This window comes from Anticarsia gemmatalis, chromosome 3, assembly GCF_050436995.1.
Source record: "Anticarsia gemmatalis isolate Benzon Research Colony breed Stoneville strain chromosome 3, ilAntGemm2 primary, whole genome shotgun sequence".
NCBI lineage: Eukaryota > Metazoa > Arthropoda > Insecta > Lepidoptera > Erebidae > Anticarsia > Anticarsia gemmatalis.
In genome coordinates this window covers 6,672,545-6,690,114 of record NC_134747.1, presented here as the reverse complement: position 1 = coordinate 6,690,114, position 17,570 = coordinate 6,672,545, and the positions used below count along the sequence as shown (strand labels likewise).

Here is a 17,570-nt window from a genome sequence, read left to right as displayed (position 1 = left end):
ATTAAAAATTAAATGTTCCATTCAATGTTTTAAGTTTAGTTCTTTAATTTAGACTCATTAATGTTTTAAGAGTATACGTTTAATTTCCTTTACTTTTTAAGAGGCCATTTTTATTAACGGATATGTGTAAATATATGAATGAACAGAAAAGGATTTATTACATGTAAAGTTAGAATAACTTCAAATGCCTTTCATTTCATATTTTCTTTTGCGCAATTTCTTTGGAATGTGGTGCTTGTGACGCATCTAAGATGTCTGTCCCAATAAACACGTATAAGTATCGTCGACCTATCGTCTATTGCAGCCCATGACCCATTTCTCTTATTTGAACCTCTAGCACACATACGCAGCTTAGTAATTGTTTGTACAGGCTGAATTGTTTTTCAATCAAGTGATGTTAAAAATAGCTTGGTAGTTGTACTGTTAATAAAAGTATGCATCAGATTTGTAAGTTTGTAGGTTATAACATAACATGAGTGTATTGTATTTAAGTCGTGAGAGAAAAAATGAGATTGTTCAGTTTAGCGAGGCTTAAAGTACTATGTAGCAAAGAGTCATAAATAACAACTTAGCAAAATGTTAAAATGTTCCAGAACCCAAAATGATTTTACGTTTCGTTGAGTGTTTGTTCTTTATCATCGACATTTTTCCTTATGCATTTATAAGAGTTATAGCCGAGTAATAATGTTGCTACACAATGGCATTGAACATGAATAAAACTGTAAAAGAAAACGATACAATACATCGGGAACCTTAAACTACAGCCGATAAAAACTCCAGTTAAGTCGATAGAGTTATTTCACTAGCATTTTTACGAAACTAAAATATAATGTACACGCACTATTTTGTTATTACCATACTTTTTTGGTACTGATACATAATAAACTAATGTTTTTATTTCTTAAGAAAGTAATCATAACTGTTACAGTTATTTTTAAGAACATAATCGTATAATACTGCCTATAGTTTTTGCATGGATAAAAAATAAAAGCGCATATTCATTAAAAACGTAAAGTCAAATTCAGACATATTTTGGATAAAATGCGTTGAAAACACACATGTACACAAAAAAGTTACATACCGGCAGTTTGCAGGAATGAAATGTTAGTTCGGCACATGGTCATCCGACGAACAACCACTTTAAAGTACTAATGTAGATAATACAAAGCGCTTTCCTTTATAACGTTGAACGTTGTAAATTACATCGCAGATACACGTGACAATAAAGAGGCACAATAATTTAATCCGAGGTTATTGATATATCACGCAACGGCGTCGACAGGTGATCGCAGCCGCGATCCCTCAATCACGAGACCATACCTTTTCTGATAAGGGTAAGGACGAAATGCGAATTCAACGCGGGTGTGGGCGGCGGCGGACTGCCGCGCCGGCACAGCGTCGGGATCTCGCCGCTCGTAGCAGTCTACGTGATCACTCCGACTAAGGGCACTCGACAATCATTCACGTCTGCACTTATTTCACGACCTCAGTTTTTTGGGAGTTCGTAACCTGTCTTAACACTTTATGACACTGAAAGTTTCCAATAATGGTAATAGTTGACGTCAGTTTCATGAACACTCAAAAAGGATCTTTGTTTCATAAATAATCACACTGGTGTTAATTATATTGTGTCACGAGAAGCCGGACGACTTAACCCGGAAAACGACTTGAAAACATAGGAGCTTGGACGCAACTGCTACATTTCCACAGTTTACATCGGTTTTTATATTCACATCTCATGTAAACAATAAGATGAGGTCTTAAAGTCACGTTATTATAATGTGCTAAATTAAGTTACTATGTTTATAGTAGAGTCGTTCGGGTCAACTGTGCGCACTTTCACCTTTGGGACCACATTGTGAATTAGAACAGTGTAATCAGGGAAATAAAAGTAACAAATCAAAATAAACATTTATTTGACTACAATTTGGAAGACAAACCAAATCTGCAAGTATATTAGTTTTCATTCAAACAGACAAAAACCACTGAAAGTCGCAATGCGAACACTTGACCCGTGTTGTGGGTAAGTGTGCGCACAGCTATGGGGTAAATAGACGCACTTGGGGCAAATGAACGCATTGGTTAATTTGACCGAAATTAATGATATTAATTAAATTATTTCACCAAAATTATCTATCCTTTGTAGTAAATTTACTGAAAATTAACCAGAATCAAACATTTCCTCCTCAGAAATTCCAAACACCAAACCGACAAAACTACTTAAACATTCTAGGTACCTATAAAAATAAAAACTTAAATAATCAAATTAAATAATTTGTACTGTTTCTGGCTTAAACCGACCAATTAAAGATGCAGAGCTACGTTTAATTTAAGTCTTTTGCGAAGACATGACTTGCTTTTACCAATTGCTCCTGCAGCAGCACATTTACTTTTACCCTGTTCAATTAGAGCTTTTGCTTTAGCGATTTGTTGTAACAGGTGCAAGTTCAGGTTTTTTTCTAATATAATTTCGAGGCATGGCGCTACACTAAAACAAATAAGTAAATAAGAGTTTATTTGGTACTAAAATTAAATAAATTTATTATTATCTATAAGAATCCAAGTGCGCGCGTGCGCCCACTTACCCGCGCACACTTTCCCGCAGACCTCAAAATTGATTATAAGAACCACTGAGTCCAAAGTAATAAATATTACTTTATATCATGCTTACAAATTTCAACAACAATAACCATTTAATTAAAAAAACATGACTTTCCTGGTGTTGCTTTACATTTTTGCGTGTCAGAATGTTTTCCAAACCAGAAGAAAGGAACAATCAAATGGCGTAAAACAGTTTTTTGCAAATAAATAAACAACAAAGTGTGGTGCGGCCCCTTGTAGCTATGATTTACCAAAACAGTCACCCGCGCCCCCTCATCCCGATCAGAAGATATAGGCACTGCGCTCACTTACCCACTGCGAACAGTTACCCCGAACGACTCTAGGTCTACCAATTTTTTCATCCGTAACTAACACGTAATACATATGGTTGGTTTTTGGTATAGGTATGTAATGACGGTTATATCAAATACATAAAATTATCAGCTGCTTTAAATAAATAAATATGGTACAAATTAAAATATGTGAATACGTATTTGGACCTGATTGTGCATATTACAATAAGAATTAATTATAGTTTACTTTGAGGCTTCGAGTCATAGTATAAATACAGGAATGTATTATAGCCATTTGCCACAATGTAGAGTTGTAAAACACATGTACACATGTACAATATACTCATAGCGATTTACGATCGTTGTCCTTGTTTCTCGAACTTACGAGTATGAAATTCCCTTAGAGACAGTCAAATAAAATTACTATTCATGAAACATTACACCCTCTACATTAAAATACGATTACTTGATGCCATATCTCTTGAGACACTATTACGTTATTTGGACCAAGTAGCATGATTTTACTCTACGAGAAAATATGATCTGATTATTAAAGATAAGGAATGTCGCTAAGTCCTAGTTCTAGATGGGTCTCAATTGATTAAGATAATACCATAAGAGCTGCAGAGGGCATGTTATGATGTCAGTAAAAATAATGTAGACGTGTGATGTATTATTAAATAATCTGTCTAATTTGAGGTACCCAGGATTATAACGAAAGATAACACGCTAATAAATGCTATAATATCTGTGCGAATTTGCATAAAATAACCTAACGTTGAGCAAAAACATGGCGATGAAACCAAAACAGTTCTTAGACACGCAAAGACCTGCACTTGGCCATCGTTGTTGACTCAAGGACGAACTTTTTCATATCTTTTTCCCGACTTTCCGACGACAGTGGTGCCCAACAGTGGAATGCTTATGTTTTTTTAAGCTTGAATTATATATCATGAAATTAAAATCTTGCGTAATCTATTGAAATATTAAGCTAAGTATTGCTTGTTGAACTTGAGAATTAGAACATATGTATTTATTATCAACGATCTTATATATTATTAATGTTATCGCTATTTGTTTGCAGGACGGTCCATACTTGTTTACATTTTCCTGTTTCAAAATCAGTAGGTTATCGACCTCTTTATTGAACGATCGCCACGATTCGAAGATCACGTAGGAGTTGTTTGATTCGAAATATATAACAGATCCTTGGACAACATGGTACTGTAACATTAGATATGTATACACAAGGTAAATTAATTAACCGAGGTCATTTTCATTTAAAAACCGAATTGAGAATATTTTCATGTCGTTAAAAGGGAATAATCTTCAGTTTGATGTTTTTATACAAATATGATAAAGGTAACCTTTAAAATCTTTTGTAATTTTCTTATTATCATATCTTTACATAGACCAACAGGATATTAAAACTGCCTTTGCCAGTTGACCAATCAATTTATTCCGCCGTAAGTAATGACGTTGCTCAACCATCATAAATACATTAACAATTACAGCGATTATAAGCCTATAGAGAATCTTGCAGTTGATTGGGAAGTAAGACCTGGACAATCAAACGATCACATGATGTCAACTAGTTTCATATCTGTAATATGTAAAGCGGAAGGAGGAAAATTAAGGAGACATCACGTGCCCAGTCTACGAACGAACAATTAGGCATAGACGTGACTACTATATTTACTATAGTTGCATGTAAATTGATAGACAGGAACGCTTTTTGTTTCTGTTCGAGTATATTCTAGGCTGTGTGCCTTAAGTACGGTGTCAGGCGCATTCGACAATTCTAGGAAATACAAAATAATTGTTTATAGTAGTTTGCTCGCGATTTATTGTCGATATATTTGCAGTAAAGTGTTTTGATTTATGTAATTCCTGTATTTTTGAATTTCAAATCTGCCATTATATAAATCTGTTATTTATACAAACTTAGATTTTAAACAAATTATATTATTATTATTATTGCTATTGTTTTTACAAATATAATACAGAGATGTACAGTTGCAATTTGCGAAGACTCCCTTCAATATTTACGAATCACATAGATTTATTTGTAAACGAACGACACAATAAAAAGATCATCAAACTACATGTCTAGCATTCTGATAGAGGGAATTTCCATAAAACACCTTCTAGTTACCGAGAATGATCTAACGATAAGTATACGATTAATATTTCAAACATGATGCTATCGCTACGGTATCAGTATTAATATGGAAGCAAATTATAAGATTTAGCTTCTTCTAACTTCTATTATTACTTTACTCTACCATTCTCTGGTCTCTCTTATAAAGAAGCCGCGATTTTATGTATGTGCCTATGTGAATTAGGAGTATTAAATGAATAAAAAAACGTTAGTTCGATATAAATAAGCACATACCGGTTGCCATATTTCTTCTTAAGATAATAATTATTATACTAAATAAATCAATTCATAATTTATAGGCAGTCTTGAATGCTTGCGATTACCGCAAAGCGATATCCCGTAGAGCCTATTAACTGTAATTGCTTGCTTTCATTTATAAAATAGTTGTGTGAAAATAACATAGCAAAATAATGTGGAAACAAAATATTATAACAACGATTCTATATCTAAATATAATAATCGGAAAAAAAATTATCGATTAGACTACTGGCCAGTTCAAGGCCCGGCCTAAACGGTAAGTTTTTAACATAAATAGATATTTTCTAAAAAAATAATGCGTACTTAATTATTTATTTGCGACGTAATATACAATTTAGAATATTTGGGTCTGAATTATTTAGACAGTTTCTAGTATAATTCATTTAAATTTTGCAAAAATCGTTACTTTAACCCGGCACATTATTCGGTCTAACTCTAAACGGTATGTTTTATTAAAATTAATATTACAGATGCTGGTTGAAACATTAAAAAAAATGTTTGGTAACCTTTAGATAAAATAAAAAATAATTAAAAAAAAAACTTTATTGGCGTTGGAAATTATTTTCATGTGAAAATGCCAGTACTTAAAAAAATTATTTGTATATTTTTATGTAAATATACGATAAATAATATTCCATAGAAAAAATACATAAACAAATAAAAACATTTATCCATCAAAAACTTATTATTGTTATTGTTTATAAAAAAAACCCGCTGGAACGATTTCGAAAAAATATTAGCCATAAAATATAAAAAAAAATAATTAAAAATAATGATTTAATGGTGTTCATAGTTATTTAGTCGTGATAAAGCCAGTACTAATATATCATATAATAACTAAAAAGGTTGCAATGTTATTTGTAACTATAATATTTTTAAATTCCTCAAGACAGGGTAAAAGGAGTGAAAAAAGTTGAAGTTGAATAAAATAAATAGTAAAATCATAAGCAGATTAAAAAGTTATCAATGTTATTTTTCATAAACACAAGCTGAATCTTACTAAAGAGATGATAGCTGTAAGACAGTAAAAAACTTAATTAAAACGAAAACCTTAATGGCGTTCACAGTTATTTTGACGTGATAAAACCAGTACTAATAAATATTGTAAGAACCAAGAAGGGTTTATTTTTTTTATTATCACTGTTATTAAATTAAGTTAGAAATAACACAGACAATGGTTTAGTATAATGAATACTATTTCAGAATTTAAATTTATGAAACTATGTTTATCTAAGATTTATTTAGTTATGTAATGTATGTATTACTACCCATAATTATTACAAAATATCCATTAAAACGTAAAATAATAACATTAACTGATTTATTATATTTCTATCGCAGCTTGACCCTAAAGGCATTAATTAGTCAACAAACATTTTATTCGCTATTGTTCTTTGTAATTCAGCAAGTGAAAATAAATATAGAGCACCAGTATGAATTAATATGAATTAAAATGTAAATTAGGTTGAATTAAATTTAATGTTACAAAAATATAAACAACTCAGATATTTAACAATACCTAGAAGGGTAAGTTAATCACTTCTTAATGTACGGTACTAATATTATAACTATCGGTATAATCAAATTTAAGTTTTTATATTTTAAAATTGTTTATAAACAACTTGAAGTAATAATCAACTTACCTTTAATATATAAGAAAGCACTCCTGCCTGGTATTCGATTATTCCATTAACACAACCGGTGCTAAATCGTTATAAATAATTAGCAATGAGAAAATTAGCCGCGCTAATTCATAATTGCTATTTATTTGAACACTTAACCGCGTATTTGCAAACACTATTAGAGGATTTAATGTCTACTTCAATAATGAGAAAAGGCGCACTGGACTAAACGAGAATACTTGAAATAATGTTGGTTTGATAGAAAAGGATATATGTCAGAATTAATCTGATATATTTAACCGGCCGGACAGATTGAAGTGGCAGTCACATTGAGGTCTTATCACGTGAGTGTTTGTAAGGAGATGCATATCATTTTGTATTTGTTTATTTCAAATATTGGACAACTAGCGATTGTATCTAGGATGCTTTGTCGCTATCGAAAGTCGGGTTCCGTATTAATATTAGGTCGAGGAAAAACTCTTTTCGCATTATAGTATGTATGAACTTGTAATAAAATCTCTTAGGCTTGAAGAATCACAAATGAGTACACGGTTCATTAAGTTTCTTTCAATGAGCTCGTGAGGTACCCAAATATTGAGCTTTTTTGTGTAGGGAAAATATTTTATTACCAGTTCATACTTGCTATAATGCGAAAAGACTTTTTCCTCGACCTAATATTTCAGTTTTGTATAATATAACAATGTAAATATAATATTTGTACCTATTGTGTAAAAATTGCATATATTTATTTGTAAATGTGAATTTGCCAAGGAAAATGGTTATTTAAATCCGAAATACTCAACAGGTAAACCATTAAAATGGTTCAGACTGTGTTTCAGTTCAAATTTTCGAAGCTAATTGGATTACCTGGATTCTTAGAATACAGGTGGAAAAGATTGTTATTGGAGGGATCATTAAAACTTAAAGTAAGCAAACAGGATAAATATTGCTAAATTAATTAGCGCCTCAACAAGATTCACGCGGCCGAGTTACGCAACGAAACATTTAAAAAAGAAGTAGAGTAGATGCAACTCGTAATAATAATTGTTCCTTAGAGAATAGGTCACTACTAACTAATTTTATGGCTATGGCGGCCTAGGGACAGTTGTACAACATAAAATGACTGTATTGTATTTAAGAAGGACGATTTTCTGCCATTATAGAGCCCTCATTAATGTTCCTGCGTATATATATAAACCTTAGTTAGCTATTTTTTAGAATACCCGTGGCCATTTTACGATTAGCTCAAATTAAACTTTGAATCAAATATGTGCAACTAAAAAAAATAATTGATAAAGAAAATGTATAATATCAAAGTGCAACATAAAAAAATAATCAATGTTCTATACGAGTAAAATAGCGATGGCAAGAACCGATAAAATTTGTTAGCGATAATACGAACTTATAATATTTTGTATAATATGTTTTTGTCCTTCATAACCCTAATCTGAGTGGTCCAGTCATGTGGTAGCGCTATCAGTAGTTTTGGCGCGATTATACCTAGCACACTTCGGGGGCTGAAGTATGACTACTTATCACAGATAGTATTTAGTACGATCACAAGACGTTTTATCAATTGAACATTTTTCTCGTCATCGTTATCACAACAAAGCAATTGTTAGTGAAATTATGTAAGTTAGTTTAGATTGTGAAATACATACTTGTTGTAATTATTTTATTATCAGATTAAGCTTGCAAAACCTTCATGAAACAGAGTAGAGTTAAGTTTAATGTACTTCCTATTATTAGGTAACTTAGGTTATCTATAATTTCGAATGATATATATTTTGTCTGTCGTTTTCCTTGGGTTAATTATTGCTTAATTAAAAATAGGCTGTGTACAAGGATGGAATGTATAATGTTGCTTAGAGACTCAGTTATAAAAGGCGTTAATCTATAATGACACAAACATCGCGGCGGTAAATTATTCAGTGTTCTGTCTTTTCACTCGAAGTTACCAACTTGATTGAAAGTGACAATTCTATTCTTACACTTTTGACTTTTTGTACTAAGTTCTTGAGAGTCTAAGGCTTACACCGCGTTTTAAGAAAGGCAATTTGTATATCTTTAGACAATCGTACTTTTCATACATTACTATCTGCTGTTATTAAATTCTTATCCATCCCTTAGGGCAATGAGAGTAAAGGAATAAAGAGTGTGCCTGTGTATTGTGCACACAATTGATCACTATGAACAAAGTCCTATAACCGAAGGCCAGTTTCAATGAATTTTTTTTAACCCATTTCTGTCCCACTCCAGGGCAAGGGTCTCCTCCCAAACGAGGGGGAGGGGTTAGGCCTTGAGTCCACCACGCTGGCCAAGTGCGGGTAGGGGACTTTGCATGCCCTGATTAAATGTATTAAACAAATTTTAGGAATGCAAGGTTTCCTCACGATGTTTTCCTTCAATGAAATTGGTAGCTGGATATCGGCTTGGATGACATTTTTATTCCTAAATACTATACTTAATCGTAAACCTACAATACGGCAATACGCATTAGTTCTGTAGTCGACTAGAAAGAAGTTTGCGTGTTCAAATAACAGGTTTTTGTAATACTAATGCAAGATATTGATAGATTAATTGGTTGTTCACATCACATTATTACCTTGATTGTCTTTAAATACACACACTTTAATCGACCTATTATTTACGTATTAAAAACTATTGTATTCAAGTTAGCGCTATAGTTTTAACAGACAGTGACAGTAATTAATATAAAATTCTAAGAATTAGAAAATATGATTGAATACTTTTTGCAATGTTTAACTAGTTTTGTTAATTAATTGTATTTTATTTTATTATAAACACAAAGGTTTTTAAGAGTGGATGAATGTTGTTTTGTTATTTCAAATCTTCAGCAAAAAAAGGCATGCAAATAGTTTATAACTAGTAGAGTGATTTATTAGTCTCTTTAGTCGGTACTTACGAGTATCGAAAGTTCGACATTTAAAAAGTACTGCAAAATTAGTTTCAGCGGCGCTCGCTAGAGGTGCTGATCAGATTTTTATATAAAATTGCGTCACATAAGAGAGAATGGCTCATAATTTTCCCCTTTTTTGGAACAATTTTAGTTGCTACGCTTCTAAATGGCTCTAGCGTGATGTTATATAGCCTACAGCCTTCCTCGATAAATGGACTATCTAACACTGAAAAAAATTTGCAAATCGGACTAGTCGATTCTGAGATTAGCGCGTTCAAACAAACAAACTCTTCAGCTTTATAATATTAGTATAGATTAGAGAATAACGCTACATTGTTAAACATTAGTACTTTTATCCCATTACATTCTTCCATGAAGACGTAATAGCGTGTAGAAGCAAGTAACAACACAATTTACTATTTACGTTTCACGGTTTTGACATAACATGTTCAAATTACAATAAAGATCAAGTCGTAAAGGAAAAACACTTTCATATTCTTGACATAATATTGATAATAAATATAATACACAAGTAAGATTGTAGTGCTTTACATTCTTATACAAACAATTTTGATATTGTCAGTATGAATTAACTAGGTAAATGGAATTTTTCGAGAGTATTTGCGGACGATTTTGTAATGGAAACATTCCCACAAGTCATGATTACTAAATATTATTTTGATTACTTTTTGATTGTATAGCGCTGATCTATTTATTTGGTATGGATTTAACCCAACAATGCTCTGCCAATAAGATTTCATGACGAGGAAGATAAAAGAAGCCTCCGCCATGATATCCTAGAAGACAAAGAGAAGCCGTTATTATTGTCAATAAGGATTGCACCAATAGTCTCATTAGTATTACAATTTATACACATTGAATATTCAAGGAATCTTCGAGAAGGTATCGCTATCGCTATTATTGGCCTAGGTCTGAAGATAGTTATATCTCAAGTGATCTCGACTTGTGAATGAAAAGTTTCTGTACATAGTGACCGTTATCTGAAATACATTGAACATGCTAGTTGTGATGAGCGGTTCAAATATCACGACATTCCTATTTTATCACGTTATAAGTTAACGTAACATAAAGATATGATCCTTCTTTTAAGAGCTTAGTAGAGTAGCTTGAGTGACGTATTGAGGAAAAGCGGTGACAAGTGTGAATAAGATGTAGTGAGAAGTCATGTGGAGATGACGGACGTTAGAATATTGATGAAATAATGTACCATTCATAGAAAATATTTAGAGGGAAAGTCTAGAGTGGAGCGGATGTCTACATATCTATTTTTCTATTCATAAGGTATCCTAACCTTTAATTTTCAAGCGCGTCTAGGACTTGTTACTTTATAGTATTATATCTATTGATATTTAAGAAAAGTGCGGATGTTTTTCTAGCTGATGAACATAAAAAGTAGAATGTTGAGCCATAGTAAACGATATTTCCAAGATGTGCAAAGTTGTGATATTGTGAAAGAAGAATGTCTTTAGAAATAATACTGTCGTGATAGTATGTTCATAGCAGACTGCATCAGCTCTGCCTTGCATAAAAGGAAATGTATACATAGTCAAGCCATAGTCGATAATTCGATTCCATTTGCAATAGTGTGTCAGGAAGTAGCTATGACTATAACTTGAACATTTGGTTGAAGGTGCTAAATATTGACATATTTGGAAGCACGGACAACTCATTCTTATTAGATTTTATCATCCCGTCATATTTTTTATCGTTGTGCGCAACGATAACAACTAAAACAAATTCACTTATTGGAAGTAATAAAGCTTTCATAATAATACAGTTTATTAGATTTATGATGTAATATCGGTATAATATGCATAAATTATGTTCGCATGTTATCGATACTTTATTTCATATTATTATCGTGGAGTGTATAAAGTTGTCTAGACTTGTTTCAGTGTTTTATAGTAAGTATCGCGTGTCGAAAGCCGTACTACCTATAAATAAGTAAATTATGTTGTGTTTTACAAATTGCACAGTATGTAAACAGTTTATAAACTAAGTTCAGTGCCTCGATTCTCTGCTACTATCGACTACCGACAACCGAACTGTCATCGAGAAATTTTGTATGAAAATCTGATCAGCGCCTCTTATGGGTGTCCTAGGAAACATTTTGGTACAGAATCGAGGTACTGTACCTCGATTCTCTACCACTATCGACTGCCGGCAACCGGCTAGCTATCGAAATTTTGACATTTAGAATGTACTGCCAAAATGTTTCCTACTACACCCGTCAGAGGCGCTGATCCGATTTTCAAACAAAATTTTTCGATGACAGTTCGGTTGTCGGTAGTCGATAGTTGTAGAGAATTGAGCTAATGTATTATATTTGTTACTACATAGTTTTGATGTTTCTGCAAATACTACACATTTGAAATTGTTTCTATTTTGAAAAATCATTACCAACTTCATTTAAAACCTTGAGTGTTTTTTTTTATCTGTGTGTGAGACAGTTTAAGTTATCATGGTCATACTATTACTGAGGTTATATTTTAACACCACGCCTCTCATACCTGAAGGTACTCGCACCGACGTTAAATAGCCGTATGGTTCGCCATTTATATACATAAATTTATTCCTTCTTCCCCTAGGGGTAGGCAAAGACCAGAGAAGGTCTGCTTTATATATAAGCTTTTGCCCGAGATCTCACCCACGTGGTTTGTAACATTGGACCGAATTTAAATACAAACTTTCATACTTATTTTATCCCCTTGGGTGTAGAGTTGATCAAAATCCTTTCTTAGCGAATGCCTATATCACAACATCCACCTGCATGTCAAATTCCAGGCCGATCCATCCAGTGGTTTGGGCTGTGCGTTGATAGATCACTATGTCAGAATTTTAATTTCAAGAGAGTTTATTTTCAAAGCATAATGATACATAATGGCTTAAAGCACCGACAGATCCATAATATATTTCTGTAGTGGTCCTCTATTAATTAATTAGGCCCTTCGCAATTACTTAGAAGGCAACAAAAACATTTTAATTGATTAAAAGCCGCGTAGTTTTACAGATTCGTCACAACATGCGGTTTGCAATCAACTAATTCAATCAATGGCATTAAAACTTATGTAATATCGATTGAGTAAACGAAACAATAAAGACAATTAACTTTTAAGTACTCGTTGATATGTCACGAGTACTTGAGAGATCGCATGTGGTCATCAAACATGTACTTAAATACTATACGATTGTTTTCTTAATAGTATTTTCTTTTATTGCTATAAGTTTTGCTAAGTATTTACAGTTTATTGTTATTTTATTAGCTTATTATAACTATATATTAAAGTAAATATATAATAAAGCGGTTTTATAAATCATAGCTGTCTTCAGGTAACGTGCCCAGGATTGTTTTGTGTGCTTTATATGATTGTAGCTTATACAACTATTTTAGTAGAAGACAGTGTCGGATGATTTAAATTACGCCTATTTTTGTTTTATCTTCAATATATTAATATTTTAAAATGTATTTCTTTTCTAGCATTTACGGTAAATAGGTACCTGCTTATGTTTAAATTGTAGAAAAATAATTTTACGATTATTGTACGCGACACAATGATTTATAGCCCGTGAATGATATGCAATATTTTAAATTGTTTCTAACACTAATATAAAAAACAAATATTTGAAATATTATTGTGATATTATTCTTTTTATCCTAGGTTGTTAACGTCTAGGTAGAGGCCGTTGGACATATTTTTCAGTCACAATCAATACAAAATATGAATACGATGACCGGAGGTGATCAAATAATTCTTATTTATTAGTCCTTGTTTAGTAGACGATAACGAGACGTATGTGAACGTTAATTAACACAAGCTTTATATCTTACATCGAGTATATGCTAATTTTCATATAAATATGGTTACCAGTTCATTGTAATTACTACAGTTGTTTCTCTATCAATGTACCTAGTGGATGAATTTGCATCTATCTTGATAATGAACTGTAGTGAAGTGGCCACTTGATATTGACACGGGGAATACCGAATGTTTCCATATTGATATATTTAAATGTGTGCGTTGTGTTTAACATATACATATGTCTACGTGACACGTTAACATGCAGACTTGGAGCTCAGAGCTCATAGGCCAAAGTAACAACCAGTATATGGAACACTTATACTCCTTAAATTTTAGGCCTCCACAGTTGTTAAGGTCGCCACGCTGAAATCATTGCGTCGGGAGGTCGTGGTTTCGATTCCCACACGGAGCAATTATTGGTGCGATCAACAAATAATTGCTTCAGGTCTGGTTGTGCTTTGTATCCGTTGTTTGTATGTTAGTTAAAAGTAATTTTTTTAAGCGGGATATGTCTTTAAAAAACATATCTCGGAATTCGATTTTGACGAGTTAAACTTATTGTTATATTCAGGTAGTTAGCTGAGATTTACTCAAAATATTATTATCAATATTCCCTCACTGTGAGACATTGTCAGATGACATACTAAACCCCTGCATCAGGCGGTAATCTTTATTTGTCACGATCTTGGTAAATGTGATAAATGGATCACATGAGTTGAATGTATTTTGTCGCTCTGAAGATAAACAAATAGGTGTAAATTATACATATTTTTCATAGGTTTAAAACTTAATTGTGTTTGTATTTGAGTTATGTAAGCTGTGCAAATATCACCAGGTAAAATAACTATTATAGTAAATCATAATATACGTGTGGTCGTTTATACGGAGAACGATGAATTAAATCGTATTTGTCAAACTAAGAACTAGATGTGATGACGCTGCTTGGAACTAGTCATGGCAACTAGTCGATTGCAACATGCTGAACTGATTATAATATTTATCGATAAAGATGTCATTCATTTGTCAATCACAAACTCGATGTTGTATGTTGTCACATGCCGCTTTAACTTAGTGCCACAAGCACTGCAGACAATATTGTGAGACCTGTAGTCGTATGGTTATTGTTAACGACTGAATTACATAGAAACTCTAATTTGATTGTTTAGTCTACGATTCGCAACAGGGATACGTCAGAATCACGAGGACTGTTGTGTGTACAAGAGTTTACTTAAAATAAATGATACCACGGTGCGGATAAATATAGTGCCTCTAGTGAATAACATTTAAATTCACACGTATTATCTAATGAGATAAGTAGAGTTATTTTTAAATCAGGCTACTCTAGGATTATCACTAAGTATTACTTCAGTATATAGGGAAATTAGTTTGCCGCGTATTTGTTGTGGTTGAAACCAGTTGTTCACTCATAATAAATGTAAAAGTCAGCACTGAAATCAATTGAATATGTAACGGAACACGAAACACCAGAGTAATAAATAAATGACACAAACATACCGCTGTGGCAGATCGTGACGTTCTCCCGGGGTCTCCTGTCGCCCTGAGGTGCAGCTTGACGGCCTCCACGCCGGACCTCTTAGTTCGCGCGAGGGCTTCAGCTCTCGTCTCGGCGTTGGGCGCCGTGTTCTGACGCTTGCCACCACGTGACGAATCCTGCTTCGTCCCCTTCTTCTCCTGCGGTTTTCCCCGGAAGTCTTGCTTGGCACGGCGATCGCGGGTCTTCATTTTCCAAAGTTCATTCTAACGTTACACTCAAACATTGACCGATATAATATATTCACTATTGGAAAAATGAATTCGATCGGAAGCTGGAGTAGCGATAAGATATTTACGTTGAAGGTGAAAAGATTGTAGATAAAAACTAATACACAAATCAGCTGCCTCAATACGTGACGGAGAAGGCCCTTTATGTTGTCGGGCCGGCGCGATCACGTAGGGTCCTTGAACTGGCGCGTATAAGAACGCGATCGCGGGCGCAGTGTTGGTGAGGACGTTTGTTTCAGTATTTACGTGAGCGAAGGCCGAGTGGGCGAAGTGCCTACAAGTGGCTACAAGTGGCGAGCGTGGATGTCTGGGCGAGCGCCGGGGTTCCCTCCGACTGGTGCGCCGCGAGCGCGACCGACCTCTCCTGTGCCGCTTGTTTGATCTCCGCTCGTTAATTGAAGGGATCTTCTCATATGACACTTAGATGGGACGTTATCTCAACATCATTAACACTAATACATATCACAATAATGGAAATGACCTACAAATAGATATATGAAGTATACATTATACACATATACGATAAGTTGCTAGGTGATGGAGAACGTCGTCTCAGAAAAAATATATCCAATACAGTTTTGACTGCAATGTGTTTAGTGCAGGTAGGAACTATGTGTACTATTGACACGTCTTGATAAATTAATCGATTGATTTCACTACTGCAACTGTAAACGAACCAACATGTCTAAACCGAATAAAATTGTGAGTAATAATTCAATTTAGCAATTTTATGTGAAAAACATCGCACCGGTACCGGCAACTTATACCCATATTTCCATATTTAACATTTCCATATTCAAGCACCAGCGTAGTGGGATGCAAGTGGTAGGCGCCTTAATAGTAGTGACATCTGGTAAACATCAAGAAGAACTACGATGTTTTCAAGCATCACGTGTGTACAATCTACGAACGGCGCGTTTTCTTCTTTCAGTTGATACACTTAGTTTCGGAAAATGCCGATAGATGGCGTTACATGATGTTTGTGATTGCTTCTATCCAATAGTAACGTAGTTGCAATAATCGGCACTAGATAGCAGTAATTCAACTTATGGAGTCTTGCTTTTTGTTAAAATGGGGTTATATATCCATTCTGAAATAAATTAATCTAGATATTATTATATTTTTAATTACAAATGGGATTGCTATTTGCAATAGACCAAAAAATATTCGCAAAATAGAATTATTTGAGGTTGCATTAAATGCTTTCACATGATTGAAGATCAAGTTTTACTAAGGATATTATTTGTATTGTTATAATTATGAGTATCATGTAATACTTCCTGATTATCTTTTATCTTACGTTTTAAATATCCTAACTTTTGAGATAACGTATATTATTTATTAAATGAAAGTCATAAGTAGTTGAAAATAAAATACTTAGCGGTGTGGGTATAAAATGCGATTTAAGAAAAAGGTGTTCAACAAAATGCATACGCGCTGTCAGTATTTATAAAATTCTTGTATGTGTTTTGGGTATATGGAAAAAAATTGGCATTGTATGCGGTACTCAAAAACGAGCAAACAACAAAATTTGTTTGTTCTTCTTGCCCTCTGTACATGTGCCAAATAATAAAACGACAAAATATTTATTCTTATTCTTTATTTAATAAATAAAACGCAGAAAAATCTTTCTTTTTCTTCACTCTTTCTCAGACGTCAAACCCTCACTAGAGGCACAGACAATATCGAATAGTACATGATTATTTCTATGTATATTAAACTCTTAATAGCATATTTTACGTAAATAAATTTCGAGTAATTTCATCGTCAGACGTGACAAAAAAGTATCGTTATCCTACTATTATTCCTAAAAAAAACAGACAAGTTACCCTGAAAAATTTTCAAAGTTTTTACTAGACGGTAAATAAAATTGCATAACATGGCATACTGTAAAATATTGCTGACTGATTAATGGCTGACTGCCTATGATTTTAATTGTGCAATAAAATTGCGCAATATTATTACAAGTAGGCTGTCTGGCAAAAGCCTAATAGTGGAAAAATATTTGGAGTTCTTATGCAGTTAAATCCGGTACCCGTATATTATGATTATGGCGATGTGAACGCTCTCCATGTTTATTTATTTTAACACCATAGATTACATTTGGCTTTG

At 33.2% G+C, this 17,570-nt stretch overlaps 1 protein-coding gene across 4 annotated transcripts in view; it reads right to left on the bottom strand.

The window, feature by feature from the left end:
• LOC142987348 (sodium/hydrogen exchanger 9B2-like) overlaps positions 1–15,806 on the bottom strand; it is a 44,074-nt gene extending 28,268 nt beyond the window's left edge. The window contains exon 1 of one of the 4 annotated variants that reach the window (XM_076136050.1): positions 15,192–15,806. In XM_076136050.1, coding sequence (XP_075992165.1) covers positions 15,192–15,419 — 228 coding nt within the window. In that variant the 5' untranslated portion in view covers positions 15,420–15,806. Of the gene's footprint in view, positions 1–1,081; positions 1,213–1,320; positions 1,684–6,956; positions 7,105–15,191 lie in introns of those variants that run through there. The other 3 variants (XM_076136055.1, XM_076136053.1, XM_076136054.1) reach the window with 3 other exon arrangements.
• Positions 15,807–17,570: the final 1,764 nt, after the last annotated feature.